Source organism: Lemur catta, chromosome 2, assembly GCF_020740605.2.
Source record: "Lemur catta isolate mLemCat1 chromosome 2, mLemCat1.pri, whole genome shotgun sequence".
Lineage (NCBI taxonomy): Eukaryota > Metazoa > Chordata > Mammalia > Primates > Lemuridae > Lemur > Lemur catta.
Window position 1 is genome coordinate 12,275,962 of NC_059129.1, and position 14,599 is coordinate 12,290,560.

The 14,599-nt window shown below is 42.0% G+C and overlaps 1 protein-coding gene across 1 annotated transcript in view; it reads right to left on the reverse strand.

Moving 5' to 3' along the window:
* The window catches only part of LOC123632427 (serine/threonine-protein kinase SMG1), a 115,599-nt gene extending 106,766 nt beyond the window's left edge, over positions 1-8,833 (reverse strand). The window contains exon 1 of the mRNA XM_045542685.1: positions 8,354-8,833. Within this exon, the coding sequence (XP_045398641.1) occupies positions 8,354-8,442 (89 nt within the window). The 5' untranslated portion in view covers positions 8,443-8,833. The remainder of the gene's footprint in view (positions 1-8,353) is intronic.
* Positions 8,834-14,599: the final 5,766 nt, after the last annotated feature.

Below are 14,599 nucleotides of genomic sequence, written 5' to 3' on the forward strand. Positions count from 1 at the left end.
TGATAGTGCAATATCCACATTAAAGAAATTCAGTGCTCATCAGCATAACACTCATAAGGACCATAAATATTTTAAATTGGAGAGAGAGGCAGGAAAGGCTGTACTGCAGAAATTAAAAGATGAAAACCAAAAACAAAGACAATTCTTTCAAGAAGCAGTAAGACCTGGAAATAATGCCACTAAAGCAACTCATAAAGTAGCTTATACACTTGGGGAAAAAAGGGAAGCCAATATACATCAGTGACGTAGAAATTGTGAAAGAATGCATTGTCCAAGTTATAGGATGCTTAGACTCCGATAACATTTCAAAGTACAAACTGCCTCTTTCAAGAACCATAACTGACCGGCAGCATGAATTAGCCTTCGACTTACAGAACCTCATGCAACACTTCAAAAGTAAAATATATATTATTCAATTGCTTTGGATGAATCAACTGATACTACTGACTCGGCACAGGTTTTATACTTCATGTGGGTCATAACAGAAGACTTTCTTTGCTATGAAGTTACTCGCTTTGGGCACTCTTGCAAACAGAACACAGGGAATAGATATCTTCAAAAACTTTCAAGATAAATGTTGTGACGCTGGACTGAATTTGGCAAATTTAGTTAGTGTATGTACAGATGGTGCACCTTCCATGACAGGAAAACATGAAGGGTTTATTGCACAGGTAAAATAAAGTATTAACAGATCCAGATGCTCTCATTTCTTTTCATTGTATCTTGTATCAGCAAAATCTCTGTGCTAAAGCTACTATCTTGACACTCAGCAACAAGTTATAAGTATTAACTACATTCATGTAAATATAACACACCATCATCAGTTTTGTAACATGCTAAAGTTGAACAATTGAGGTATTCCGTGTGGATTTGCCGTATCATTCTAAAGTGTGTTGGCCATCACAGGGACAGATGTTAGCCAAAATTCTGTCTCTGCAAGAGCAGATAGTTAAATTTTATGAAGAACAGAATCAGCAATGTGAATTATTGAAAGAAGATTTTTACAGGAATGTACCATTTCTGTGTGATATCATGTCAAGTCAAAACCACTTAATATTTCTCTGCAAGGTAAAACTAAGTCTATACACGATATGTGGCAAAAAAATCCCAGCATTTTGAATAAAGCTATCTTTTCAAAAAACACTTCTTCAGAAGAAGAAAATTTCAGATGAACATTTTCCCCAGTTAACAAAGGTCACCGGTGAGCAGGATGATATATGCAAATCATTTGAGGAATATACAGCTGTTACAAACCTATTAATTGGAGAATACAAGGAAAGGCTCACTGACTTTGAGAATCATGACATCACACTCAAATTAGCATTTCAGCCTCACCTAGTTGTTATCACCAAGGCACCTAAAAAACTACAGATGAATTGATTTGAAATCTTAGTAGGTGACATTTTGAAGTCATTGATGCTAAGAAAGATCCAACTGAAATATGAAAAAATGGAGAATACCCATGCCTTTGGCAACACGCCCCAAAAAATGCTGTCTTGCTTTTCAACCCCTTATTCCTGTGAATCTACATTCTCCTCCCTAACCCAAATCAGGATGCCCTTAAGGATCAACTGAAACTGCAGGCCTCCATACAGCAACCAACTATTCAAATACTTTCCAACGAAAAGCAAATACAACAAAGTCATTAAAAGGTTAGTTAACTTTAAAATTAACAAATTGTTTTTCCTTTTATTGAAATTATGTACATAGTAGATTTTTACAAAATAATGTACATTTTTAAGTATATCTAATTGAAGTTTCTTGAATGCAGCCTTATTTGATTACAGCTAAATTAATGTGGCCTTCGACCATGAAGCTAGGATGATGCCACTGCACTCTAGCCCAGGCAACAGGGCAAGACCCTGTCTCCAAGGGAAAAAAAGGGGTGGGAGGAGAAAAACAATCGTTTGATTCTGGAAAATTTGGGTTTCATTCCCCAAACAGCAGGCATAAAACTGGTAAGAGGTTTGTTTCTCCAGGCATTCTAATGGAATGCCAGAAGGCTCAATGCAGTGCCTCATTTTTTAGTAATCTGACTGTTTACATAAATAACAGATATAGAATAATCGGTCAATGTGTAAAAGAACCTTAAATATGTGAGTGAGGTATTTTCAAGATGGATAAAAACCTATGAATCTTAAATTACCATATTCCTTCTGTAAAAAAATCTGACCTCTGCAGTCCATTAGAAACTTGTCCCTTTGAACCTGCTCCTCAATCAGGTTGTTGAAATTACTTCCTCAGGCTAACAGGGCTGCCATAAGAGGTACAGTTCCCCTCAAAATGCATCCTACAGTAACAGTGTTGTAAACTCTGTAGTTAACTCTAAATACAGAAACAAACTTCCCGAATACCATTTTCACACATTTACCTGAGGGAGGACACTCAAATATAGAGTGTATACTATTCACTGATGCGCTAGTAGGAAAGAAGGGGATAAGAGAAGCAAAACAATTATACAAGATCCATGCACATATGTTTTTTTGGAGAAGACACACATGAAAATTTCAGATAGTGGTTAAGTACTACGAAGAAAAGAGGGGAGGAGATATGATCCAACTAAAAATTCATTGTGTATCTCTGTATCTTGATTGAGGTCATAGTTACACAGGTGTATACATTTGTAAAAATTCACTGAATTTAAGACCTATACATAAATTTATGCCAAAAAATACCACAATGGAGTTCAAAAGAGAATTCAACTTACAAAAGGTACACTCAATCAACTAATACAAGATGGAATAGAATTAATATTAGCAAACCAAACATCTCTGCATGAGCAAACTAAGAATTTAACAGGTTACACTTTATACTTTAAAGAAAATGAGCCAAAATGTAATGAGTCAGAGCATTTCATATAGAAATTAAACCACAAAATTTCTGCACTCTTTACTGTTAGGCCTCAATACAAGAGGAGAAATGTTTTATTTTGTAGTTCCAAAAATAAAATGGGCTCTGAAAAAACTTTAAGACAGCCAAAGAAAACCAAAATGATAACACTATGAAAAGACACCAAACAAGCAGCTTGTGTGAATCCATAAAGAGTAGTCCAATGAAAGGGCCTCAGGGATTTATTTCAGGTGATTAGAATAAGGAAAGGAAGTAAGTGCTGACTATATGTCAGGCAGTGAAGGCAGGAAATCCTAAAGAGTTGTGAGAATTTAATGTTCCCAAAAGACACCACGGACCACACTCCATTTTACATATGTGACATTTCATATGTGTGTCCTAACATGAAGAGTCAGCAAATAAAAAGTATTACTTTAGTGACCATCCTCATCAACACCAGGAAACAAATGAGGGGCTTTTGCTTATGGAAATTCCCACATATTGGGCTGAATCCTTTTGCTTGAATTTAAATCGTGAATTATCCACAGAATATTCAGGTCCTTCGCAACCTCCTCTCTAGACTGTTCCAACTGCCTCCTACCGTGGTTACACACACACACACCCCTTCAAGAAGCAACTAGATTTAATCTCCCTAAATTATGCCACTTCCCTGCTGGTAAAATTTCAGTGGTTCCCTAAAGTCATTCAAAATACACTTAAACTATGATTCAAGGACTACAATACAATTCCCAATCCAGCTCTTCAGCTTCACTCCTGTGTGTATTACTCCTTACAAGTACCCATCCCTCTAACCAAGCACAACTTGCATTTTGCCAAATCCTTACCTTTTTCAATTTTTTGAAAGATCCCACCCCCCCCAAAAAAATTTACTGTCAAAATTGTTACAACTCTACCCTGGGCAACATAGTGATAACCTGTTTCTTAATTTAAAAAAAAAAATTGTATAGACCAATTTCATCACCCCCTTGCCCCCTACTCAACTGTATGGCTTTCCCTCCTTTTACTCTCCAGGTTTTAAACTCCATTAATTACATGTAAAAATAAGTACACCAAGAATTCTATCACAAAACCCACATGCTTTACCATTTACAAAGCCCTTTTCTTTTATTTTTGTTGGAGACAGTCTCGCTCTGTTGCCCAGGCTAGAGTGCCGGGGTGTCAGCCTAGCTCACAGCAACCTCAAACTCCTGGGCTTAAGCGATCCTACTGCCTCAGCCTCCTGAGCAGCTGGGACCACAGGCATGCGCCACCATGCCCAGCTAATTTTTTCTATATATTTTTAGTTGTCCAGATAATTTCTATTTTTTAGTAGAGGCAGGGTCTCGCTCTTGCTCTGGCTGGTCTCGAACTCCTGACCTTGAGCAATCCTCCTGCCTCGGCCTCCCAAAGTGCTAGGATTACAGGCATGAGCCACTGCACCCAGCCCCTTTTCTCTTTTTTATTAATTTTTTTTTTCCCTTGGAGACAGTCTTGCTCTGTCGCCCTGGGTAGAGTGCAGTGGTGTCACCATAGCTCCTGGCAACCTCAAACTCCTGGGCTCAAGCGATCCTCCTGCCTCAGCCTCCTGAGTAGCTGGGACTACAGGCATGCCCCAAGACACCCAGCTAATTTTTTCTATTTTTAGTAGAGATGGGGTAGGGGGGGTCAAAGGTCTCATTCTTGCTCAGGCTGGTCTGGAAGTTCTGAGCTCAAGCAATCTTCTCACCTCAGCCTCCCAGAGTGCTAGACCTCGCAAAGCCCCTTTCTTACCTCCCACACTCACCTATAACCTCCTTTGAGACAGTAGCTCTGTAAATAATAAAAATCCCTAAGGCATAGATATTTACTGAATTAGAATATTTTCACTGAACATTCGTAATCTTTTTTAAAGAAGCCTTGTTATATTTCCAATGTATAAAGGAACCAAAACAAAAGGGGGAAAAAAGGTTCAACTTAAAGATATAACTGCCAAATGCTTCATAAGGAATGTTTTATTTCATAATGGAAAAAACAAACTTTCATTCCCAAAATTAAACACCCATACACAATTGGCTGAAAACCGTCTTCGGTTCACATGGAAATCTGTGGTACAGAAGTGGTAATCATTAAATTCTATTTGACTAAAATTCCATTTACAGCTTTAAGATATGTAACTCCGCTTGATTTTATCCTTTATGTATCCCACTATATTATGAACCTGCAGATATCAGACTTAGTACGGACTCATAAAAGGCTGAATAGACAACTCTGGTTTCAAAAATTCAGGTCTTATAACATCAGACATACTAGTTATCTGGCTTTTCTAATTCCACAAAACTCTTCCATCTTTTGTTCCATCACAAAAGAGAATATTTGTACTTCTGAGAACTTTGATCTGTCTACATTCTACCAGAAATGGAACTTTTTATTTTAAGGTATTTTTAATATATAGTTTCATCCTCTTAGAAGTATACAAAGATCATGAGTTTGGGCACAGTAAGACACCCAATATACATTTGTTAAACGAATCAAATCCTAAGACTCTAGTGTAAAAGTAAAATCTACTCGTTTTCCAATGACTGAATGCTTTCTCTTCGTTGAATTAATCTTATCTATATTTGACTCCAATATCAAATTAGTCATTCTGGAATATTAAAATGTACAATTATTAATTGCATATTTAATTTTAAAACACATCATACTGATATCTATCTTGATTGGTACAACTAGATTACTTCCCAAGATAAAGTCAGGAAAATGACAAACTTTATCTTATTGTAGAGGGCAACCTAAGAGTTAGACACCTAAGAAGCTTGATATCACTTGTCTCTCCATATGAAAAAATGGAGACATCCAGAGATTCCCAAAACCACCTCCACTTCTGAGGGATCCACAGATTTCAAGTAATAAAACTGACCTAAAACCACTCATTTGCCTAACCATTCTTTAATATTAGAGTATAGGGAATGAAAAGGAAGACTATATAAGCCATACTATATAAACGCTTACTGTTAAAGGTATGCTTCTAGCAAAGATGAGCTTGCTCTGTTGTCACATCACATTAGTCTGTTCATCCACCTGGAAACACTTCCTGTCAATATGCGTGCGGTATCGTGTGTGGCCATAATTGACTCAACAGTTAGTTTCCAGACTAAGTGGCAAACTAACACTAAAAGAAATAGACAAGAATTGCTTTTTCAAATCCTACTTTTTCAAATGCCTAAATCAAGGAAGAGAACCGCCCTCCCCCCCTCGCCAAAAAAAAATCAGGGAAGAAATGGTACATAAAAGACAAACAATTTTTTTAAGATCAAAATGATTCAGATGAACCATTAAGAGCCTGACTGCAATTGAAGATGTTTTAAACCTTCATCTAAGCAAGAGAGAAGATCGAGCTCCATTCTATCAGTTACCTGGAGTCCATCTTTCTGAAGAGGGGACAAATTTAACTTATGAAAATTTATGACTTGGCAAACATCTGAGGCTTTTTATTGGCTGTTAACAAATCAACTATGGCAATCTTGCAAAGAAATCAAGTTATGCTATGGAGTATGTCTATACTTCTCTGTCCCCCTACATCAGGAGAAAATCAAGGATTTCCAACATCCTGTTACTCCATGTAACCAAATGCACCACACAGTATCATCTACCTAGGCATTAAGTTCTGCAACTTTGTTGCACAGCACAACTTCAAAGAGAGCTTCCAATCTCCGCCCCCCTTCCTCCCCCCAAAGCCAAGAAATAAAGCACTTGAAAGAAACATGGATATTTATTAATAGCTCATGTACATATTCCATAACTACATAAGCCATGTGACTTCATACCTGTCAGCAATGAAGTCAGGTGACCCCAGCACATGGCTGCAACTCTTCTACTCCATTTATTTAGAACTACAAGCTACAATTTATTCTTTTCCAAAACCTCTGGACTACTTAGGAAGGGCACTTTAGTACTCTAAAAGGTTACCAAATTCTCTTATACTGATCACAATACAAAAAAACAATGGAAGACCCATTGTTAAAGAAAAGCTCTAAAGTGTCAAATTCATTTACCACCTAATTTGTTAGATGTCAAAAAAACAAAATCTGATTTCATACATTTCAATAAAAGGGCAAAACAACTAAGCACGTCATTACAGAAAAAAACACACAAAGTAGTCAACTAGTTTTATTTAAAGCACTCTAACTCACAAACCGTAAGTGGTACAGAGCAAGTTGAAGCTATGTTTTCCAAACAATTTTTTCTTTTACTACGTAACATCTCAATTCTAGACTCAGCCATTAATTTTTAAAGTCACCTAGTTATATACATCAGTTCTCAACAAACACAGTATTCGAAAAGGCATATTAAACAGAGTAAGAAATGTAGCACATTAGCCAAAGATTATTTTCTTGACTTTTCTATCAAGTCTTAATAAAATGTTACATCTAATATCTTGCCAAATTGTTAATTTCCAAACTGCTGGAATTACATGTAACTATCAGAAAGCAAAAAGACATCCCAACAACATGTGCATTTTACATTTACTGGGCCTATTTCTGGACAATTACAATGCAAGTGTGCTCTGAAGTATATGAAAGCTCCGTGACTCAATCAACACTAAAATATATTTGCATACATTTAGGGAGTTATTCTAGACACTGGGTTAAATTCCAAATAGTCTCTGAATACTACAAGTCGTTAATTAGTAAGAGAATAAATCAGTCCTAAATTAGAAACATCTGTGCCATAATTAATCGGAAAGACAAGAAAACTGAATTTATTTAAAAAGTTAATGTTCCTAATATATTCAAATCCAACCAGGCCCCACATCGGTCTGAGATCAAATCCCCCATACAAGAGAAAATGCTCTACTCTCCTAAGTGAAAGCCCAAGGTGTTCACTCTCAAGTGTCCCGGTATGAATTGCTGTTCACCAGAGTAACTGCCCCTGCACTTGGGGAAAACTTCATTTCCCAAGATCAGAGTGGGTCGATCCCATTAACAGTCACACACTCTCATCTCACGTTCCCCTAATGTCCTGCCTCAAGTCAAGAGTAAGGCCTTAGTTGGAGGGTTTTTCTGTTTTTAATATTAACACGTGGGGGGGGGGTCACAGAAGGGAACACAGTTGAGGTCTTTCACGTGGCGGCTGAAAGGGTGAAGAACAGAGGAAGCGAATGGTTAACAGGGAGGGTCCGGGACTCTCAGGATCCCCCAATTCAAATCTCAACTTGGGGAGAGGTGGTAACTTGAATGTCCCCCCAACCGCAGCTGCTTTCTTCACCCTCCTCGACCCAACTCCTAGGCCAGCGGCTCCGCCGGGCGCCCCGGGTCTCGGCTCCAGCCCCGGGGCTGAAATGCAGGGAGGGGGAGGCACTCAGGCCTCGCCTCCCAGCGGCCTTCCTCCCCCAGCCCGGGCGGGCGGGGAGACCCAGGAAGCCGCGCCCGGTTCCCGAGGGGTGGAGGGCCTAGGCCGCGCCTCCCGGCCAGGAGGCCCTAGGCCTCGGCTCGCCCGAGGCGGGGCCCGGGAGGTCGGGGCGGCGGGCTCGGCGCCGGTCACCCACCTGGGTTGCCAGTCATTCCAGCTCCGCGGGTACTTGGTGCCGCCGCCGCCGCCACTGCTCAGCCGAGACCCCGGGGCTCTGCGGCTCATTACCTTCCCCGACACGACATGGCCAAGCGCCGCCGCCCGAAGAAGCGCGAGTAGCCGCCCGAACCGGCCGCCGCCGACACCCCGCTCCGGCCGGGGGCTGAGGAGGAAGCCGAGGAGGAGGCGGCGGAGGGCGGGGGAGGCGGACGGCCGTTCCGGGTTCCGCCTGAGCCCGCAGCGCAGGACGAGGAGGCGGGAGCGGCGCCGCGAGAAGGAGGCGGAGGAAGGGGAGGCGGCGTCTCTTCCAGGGCCGTGCGCAGCCCGCGACGCCGGGGCCCAGGAGGACGAGGACGGCGAGGAGGAGGCGGTGGCGGCGGCTCCTCAAGCTCACACGGCCACGGCTTCCCCGCCTCCCGGCTCCGCCCGCCGCGCCGCCGCTGCCGCACGGCATGCTGGGAGCGAGAGGACGTGCCGGCGCCCGCCGGGCCTGGGGAGAGGGGCGGGGCCTGGCTGGAGGGGCGGGGCCGGCACCGAAGGGCGGGGCCGGCACGGGCGGGGCCACAGGCGGGCCGCCTTCCCGCGCCTCCCAGGCTCGTCGCCGCTGCCTGCGGACCGCGCGGAGTCGGGGCACCTCCGCGGGAATCCTCGGGGAGGGAATCTCAACCGCCGCCCCCACACGCACCCCGCCCGGATACCCTCAGGAGAACATCTGACCTCCGAGGGCGGGGCAGTCAGGTGTAAACAGGCGTCCAATCAAGGACCTGGGTGAGAGGGGCTGGTTCCCCGGGGTGCGCGCGCACACAGGCGTGCCCTTGCCGCTCACGTGCGCCCACCTTCCCACCGTCCACGGTAAAAAATGAAAATAGTAAGATCGAGGGGAGGTGGATATGCACCTTCCCAGCCCCCTCCCGAAATGTACCCACGGGGTTCTGACACCTTGACCATTTCCTCACATTGCAAAAAACTACATGGCGGGAGGAAGGGGCGTACCCACCACTACCAACCCTGTCTCCGACTACGGGAAACGCTTTGAAATCTTCTCCCCCGAACACTTGCCCACCTTCTCCGGCAGAAGGCTGGCTAGAGGAAGCAAACCTGAGCACTGTCTCCCCCAGACACTCTCCCCACCCAAAAGAATTCACTAAAGCATCTGATACATAACAAGGAGACAGATACATTTCTTAAAGGTGCGCAAGATGCACATCAAACAAGGGACTTAATTAACCTTATCTACTTAACCTATCACTTTACGTTGCAAAGAGAAAGTATATGTCCCCTGTGTCATTAAAAATTGTTACCAAAAGTACTTTAAGATTGTGAGGAGTTGATATCTCCACACACTATACTCCTTCAACCTTGGGCTCCTTGCTTATGCCCACCAATCCCTCACTAAGAGAGGAACCTGCCAGTTCTAAAGGATGGAAAGTCACAAATTCAAATGAACTTTCTTGATCCTCCCTTCCCCACTACGCAACTCAGGGGGAAAGAAACTCCCTCTCTGAACTGGTGCTAATACTTGACACAACACTGGAATTCTCACAAAGAGTTGGTCAGACCCCAGCATGGTCACCCACCTGTATAAAAAATAAATTCAATAAAGCTGAAGGGATGTACTGAGAGGAGAGGGCTATAGCTCATGTGCACACACTCCATCCCAAAATTTCCACTAGGTACCCTCACACTTGCCCACCTCCCTGTTCATGAGGGGAAGACAGAAGAAAGGGCACAAGCAGTTGTAAAAGAGGACCTGTAAGAAGTGTCCTTTCCTCCTTGTTTATTGTCCCCTGATCCCTATTCTCTTATAAAGAGAAAAGTCCTTGAGTCCCAAAATTAGGGTCCCCTCACTCAGTATGGTCCTTTCTGGGAGACTGTTATTCATACAAGGTATTTTTGGTTTTCTTTGTAATTAATGTTTAATTACGTAAGCAATATAAATACATTGTCCTCACGTGTGTTTTTAACATATAGCCTAATCATGATTTCATGAAAATCTCAGATTGCATTCCAAGAAATTTACTGAGCTCCTACCAACTAAGCATCTAGGGACAGGTCAGTCATCCATACCCAATTCCTGCCCTCAAGGAACCCAGGAAGTAGGGGTGAGGGAGCTGGGTCTCTTACAAGAAATGACTGTAATATTTATGTTTATCCAATCTCTCCCTCTCACCACCTTGCAAGTTGGTCTTTCAATCTGACTAGAAATGCCCCCTCTCCCAACACTTTTTCTTAATTGTAAATTCAGAGCTTCCTTAGATCTGTTTTCCTCAGATTCTTTACTTTTTTTGTTGTTGTTGTTAGAGACAGGGTCTTGCTCTGTCACCCAGACTGGAGTGCAGTGACACAATTATAGCTCACTGTAACCTTAAACTCCTGGGCTCAAGAGATCCTCCTGCCTCGGCCTCCCAAAACTCTGGAATTATAGACATGAGCCACTGCACCCAGCCAGATTCTTTACTTGTTATGTTCCAGCTGAGTTGATGTCCCTTCACTTTGGGACCCTCAGCCCCACAAGCAAATGGCTGGTGTAACCAATTAGTCACTTTGACTTCCTTAAATAGTTGATTGCAGTAATGCTGCAGTGATCAAACTATGTCAATTATTCAGATTCCAAAATGAATCACCAGAATGACCAGAACCTTAGATCTCTGAGAAAAATTTCAAGAGTCCTTTTAACCTGTTCAAATTACAAAACAACAGCAGAGCAAATAAAAAATGTCCAATTCTGCCTCTCCCTCTTCTAAGACAAGAAAGCATTGGCAAACTCCTGACTCTTACGGTAAAATGGAGATGATAATAATAGTACTGACTTGTTAAGGATGTTGAGAAGATTAATAGAAATATTACATGTAAAGTGCTTTGCACACTGCCTGCCACACAGTAAGCAAGCCAGAAATGTTAACAAAAAAAAAAAATCACATCTACAATTTTCATTTATTTAATTTATTTATTTATTTATTTTGGAGACAGAGTCTCACTCTGTTGCCCAGGCTAGAGTGCCGTGGCGTCAGCCTAGCTCACAGCAACCTCAAACTCCTGGGCTCAAGGGATCCTCCTGCCTCAGCCTCCCAAGTAGCTGGGACTACAGGCATGCCCGGCTAACTTTTTTATACATATATATTTTTTTAGTTGTCCACATAATTTCTTTCTATTTTTAGACAGGGTCTTGCTCTTGCTCAGGCCAGTTTCGAACTCCTAAACTCAAACAATCTGCCTGCCTTGGCCTCACAGAGTGCTGGGATTACAGGCGTGAGCCACCACGCCCACCTATCTGCATAATGTTTTGACCAATAAAGTTGAAAAAAAAAGCAGTAGCAGAGGTTGTGTCCAGTTACCCAAACAATTTCTTATTTGCCTTTTTTTTTTCACCTCTTTCATAGAATTAATTAACTCTCAAAACCAGTGTTGGCAAAGGGATAGTGTGAGGACACAGAGGTGGGAGAGTGGCATTTGGCAGAAATTTCCTGCAAAGTAATAGTGTGTATTCAAACACTTAAAATCATTAATACCCTTTCTCCCAGTAATTCCACTTCTGGGAATCTATTCTAAGGAAATCTGCCACACACAGCCAGAGTGATTTTCTTAAAATAAAAATCTGATCACGCCACCATCCTACTTACAACCCATCAATGGCTTCCCATTCTTAGAATAAAATCCAGATTCATCATCACTAAAAGCCCACCAGGGGCTGTAAAATCTGGTTTCTCCTACATGGCAAACCACAGCAGCTGATATCCAGACCAGGATCCTAGCAGTGGTTGTCAATTTCATCTTCACAGTAGAGTCCCCCACAGGGGCTGCATCCCAGACCAATTAAATCAGAATCTTTCTGTATAGACCCAGGCATCAGCACTTTTTAGATTTCCTCAGGGGATTCTGATGTGTAGCCAAGGTTGAGAATCACTACTTCTGAGCCTCTAAGCACTGAAAGTTATCTGTGGCCCCCCAACCCTACCTCCCAACATGCATGGATTATCAAGACAATGCTAAACCACTGGGCGCAAAAAATTGGAAGCTACTTGAATATATTAAAAAATATATCAAATATGAGCAACTGTGAAAACTTTCTCATTTTTTCCTCATTTCATTTCGTGGTTCTGACTCTCTGGTTCCATTAGCATTACTCCCACTCTATTGTAGTCATAGGGACCAAGTTTCTGTTCCTAGAATACCCCAAGCCTCCCTCGTCTCTGGGCTTTTGTACATGCTGTTCCCTCTGCCTGGAATGCCTTCCACGACGTTTATTCCCATCAGGATTGGGACTAGCCTAGAAAGGTGACTGAGGTGCCTAGGGTACAAAGTTTAAGGAGGCACTTACTTCTCAGGATCATGCAAATGCCAACCTTCCACTTGCACAAGTCTGTGTGTGAGTTCCTCCTTAAATTTTGGGTCCCAGGCACTGCATTTGCCACACACTCTGGCCTCTGTCCTGTTCTCCATGGCCCATTGCAGCTCTTCAGAGAGGTTTGCCTGGACCTCCCTGCCCAAAAAAGCTGGCCGATGCCCTTTCCAGTTACTCTCTGTCACATACCTTGTTTCTTTCCTTGGTAGTATTCGTCACCATCTGCCAGTATTGGGTTTCTTTGCACATTTATCATCTGTCTCACCCTTTAGGTTATGAGCTTTGTGAGAGCAAAGGTCACACCTGTCCCAGCCCCACCTCCTCTATCCTAGGCACACAGCACAGCACCTGACCCTGACCCTTAGGAAGCACTCAAGAAATGGGAGGAATGAAATGGAAATTATCTAAAATAGGGACTAAGATTGATACAAAGGTATTCATCTCAGTTTTACTTATTAATAGCAAAAAAAAAGGGAAATGATCCCCATGTCCAACACTAGGAAACTGATTAAGAGACCGTATATTCAGAGGTGAAATCTTCTGCAGCCATTAGAAATTATATTTATGAAGAATTTTTAATGAAATCAGCAAAGTATTATGTTAACATGTTAAACAAACCAACCATGAGATTCAAAAATGAACATGTGCTATGACCTCAACTTAGTTAAAGAAAAAACAGAGTGGGGTTCATACAGGAAAAAAAGAAGAAAATTTGTTACATTTACCTAATATTGAAGGCCTGTGATAAGTGGGACCATGGGTAATTCTTTTCCGTGCTCTTGCTAGTTTACTAATTAGAACACAGAGGTGGTATTTGTAAAACAAAATTTAAAAAAACTAAAAGTAAGCACTCAATAAATACGTGTTGAATGAACAAAGAATGAACACTCTTAGGGTGTGGCAGTGACTCATGGACCTTTGAGTAAACTTTGGCCAAAACATTGAGTCTTAGCTCTAATAATAGTGACCAACTCAAGCTAATATTTATTGAGCATTTACTAATGCCAAGCACGGAGTCAAATGGTCAATATGAGGTTACTTCATGAAATTCTCCAAAACCACACTACAAGTAGGTACCAACGTGGCATTTTACAAATTGGAAGTGTCATGCCAAGAGAAGCTAAGCAGCCTTCCCAAGGTCACTCAGCTGGTAGAAGGCAGGGCCAGGAAGGGAATGTCACAGGCAGGGACAGAAGGGACATTTGGCCCCAAGCTCACATTCGTCAAAGGCCTCAGATTTAGACTTTTGATGTTCTTCCCTAATGTGGTTATACACAGAGTCGCAGAGACACACGGACAAGAAGGAACTCTAAATTTTAAAACTGTGCTCTGTTACCAGCCCACACACCTATTGGGGCTATGCATTAATACTTCAAAATATATTCTTACCTGGCAAATAGGTAATCATATTGCATTATAGTTTGTTTCCTCTTGTGTTAAAAGTATCCAACTGTAAAAAGGAAGCAAAATATACCACAAATTTTGTACTGAGGGAGCTCAGTAAATTCACCCCAAAATACAACTCCTTGGTATAAAGAGTATTTGGAATTAAAGGCCCTTAGAGACCAACAGCCATTGGAAGGGGCCTTCCTTCTTTCTTTGTGAAAAACCAGACTCATCAAAAATAACAATCAACTTCCCTTCCCCTCCCTGTTATCTCAATATATTACAGGAAAGAAGATCAAGAATGCAACCAGACCTGACTCAGATCATTTTAAATATTATACCTGTCTCTCAGGTTAATTTAATTTCCAAAGAGAATCATTTGCAAGTTAATCCCATCCATTCATTCTCCCAAGCATCTATTCATCTTCCCTAGTAACCATTTATTGCCCCTAAACAGAATGACCTATATTTCTCATCTCCTCCTCCCCTCAAAGA